The 1470-nt window shown below is 50.1% G+C and overlaps 1 protein-coding gene across 1 annotated transcript; it reads left to right on the forward strand.

Annotated features, from left to right (window-relative positions):
• Positions 1 to 174: 174 nt before the first annotated feature.
• Positions 175 to 733, forward strand: si:ch211-202f5.2 (uncharacterized protein LOC795181 homolog). Its single transcript, XM_034897062.1, has one exon. It carries the CDS (start codon positions 175 to 177, stop codon positions 493 to 495), a length of 321 nt encoding a protein of 106 aa, XP_034752953.1. The 3' UTR covers positions 496 to 733.
• Positions 734 to 1470: the final 737 nt, after the last annotated feature.

The raw sequence follows: 1470 nt of genomic DNA on the forward strand, positions 1-1470 counted from the left end.
AATTAAGGAAGTTCTGAAGGAGAAAGGGGGTCAAACACAGTCTTAGTATGGTGGTCCTAATAATCCTATAGGGGAGTGGATGTACAGTTTATACACAATGTATATTTATATATATATATAAATATGTGTGAGTGCATTATGAGGTTCCCATCCTTTCAGTGAACTACACTTCGCATGAGTCTTTGTGTCCCCCACCTCCTCCCCCAGGTGTGGATCCCGTGTCCTCAGTGCCGGCAGAATACGCCGCGGCCGCGGGGGGGCGCTGCGGGGCTGGACCTGGACCTGGTCTCCTTCCTGGGGGTGAAGCAAAGCACCAGAGGGGGGCCGCCGGCCACCAGCGCTGCCCAGCAGGGGAAGCTCTGGCTGGGGGAGGACGACCCCGGAGACCCCTGGGCACACGGAGGGCTGGCCCAGCCACGCTTCCATCGCTACGGAAACTGCTGCCCGCCCGCCTATTGGCTCTGCTGCTGGTTCTGCTGCAGGGGGCGGGGCTAGGACCGACCAATGAGCTCATTCTGTAAATGAAATGTAGCATGTTACTGAGGTGAGACAGGCAGACAGGTAGACAGACAGAGAGACAGGCAGGAAGGTAGACAGACAGGTAGACAGGCAGTGAGACAGGCAGACAGGTAGACAGGCAGTGAGACAGGCAGACAGGCAGACAGGCAGTGAGACAGGCAGACAGGTAGACAGACAGACAGACAGGTAGACAGGCAGAGAGACAGGCAGACAGGTAGACAGACAGAGAGAGACAGACAGGTAGACAGACAGAGAGAGAGACAGACAGTGAGACAGACAGACAGGTAGACAGACAGAGAGAGAGACAGACAGGTAGACAGACAGTGAGAGAGACAGACAGGTAGACAGACAGTGAGACAGACAGACAGGTAGACAGACAGAGAGAAAGACAGACAGGTAGACAGACAGAGAGAAAGACAGACAGGTAGACAGACAGTGAGAGAGACAGACAGGTAGACAGACAGTGAGAGAGACAGACAGGTAGACAGACAGAGAGACAGACAGACAGGTAGACAGACAGAGAGAAAGACAGACAGGTAGACAGACAGAGAGAGAGACAGACAGGTAGACAGACAGTGAGACAGACAGACAGGTAGACAGACAGAGAGAGAGACAGACAGGTAGACAGATGTGTACATTATTGCAGTGAATATTAAATGTATTTGTTGACTTCAAAGGTGTGATGTCACAGGTTTTTAAGTCTCTAAATAATAAATAATTATTGTTTGTTTCCTTTATCTTCAGGACTATTTCCATTGTAGATTATCACTGAAGCATCAGAACTATGAAGGAACACAACTGAAAACATGTCTTATATTCTAGTTTCTACAGAGTTTCCTAGGTTTGTTTCCTCTCCTTAGCTGTGGTTTCCTGGGCTTGTTTCCTCTCCTTAGCTGTGGTTTCCTAGGCTTGTTTCCTCTCCTTAGCCGTGGTTTCCTAGGCTTGTTTCCT

The sequence above is a fragment of the Etheostoma cragini genome, chromosome 16, assembly GCF_013103735.1.
Source record: "Etheostoma cragini isolate CJK2018 chromosome 16, CSU_Ecrag_1.0, whole genome shotgun sequence".
NCBI classification, from domain to species: Eukaryota; Metazoa; Chordata; class Actinopteri; order Perciformes; family Percidae; genus Etheostoma; species Etheostoma cragini.

Bases quoted from the DNA above. Each gene is read 5' to 3' on its own strand.
- si:ch211-202f5.2 (XM_034897062.1), top strand. From the start codon at position 175: ATGAGTCTTTGTGTCCCCCACCTCCTCCCCCAGGTGTGGATCCCGTGT.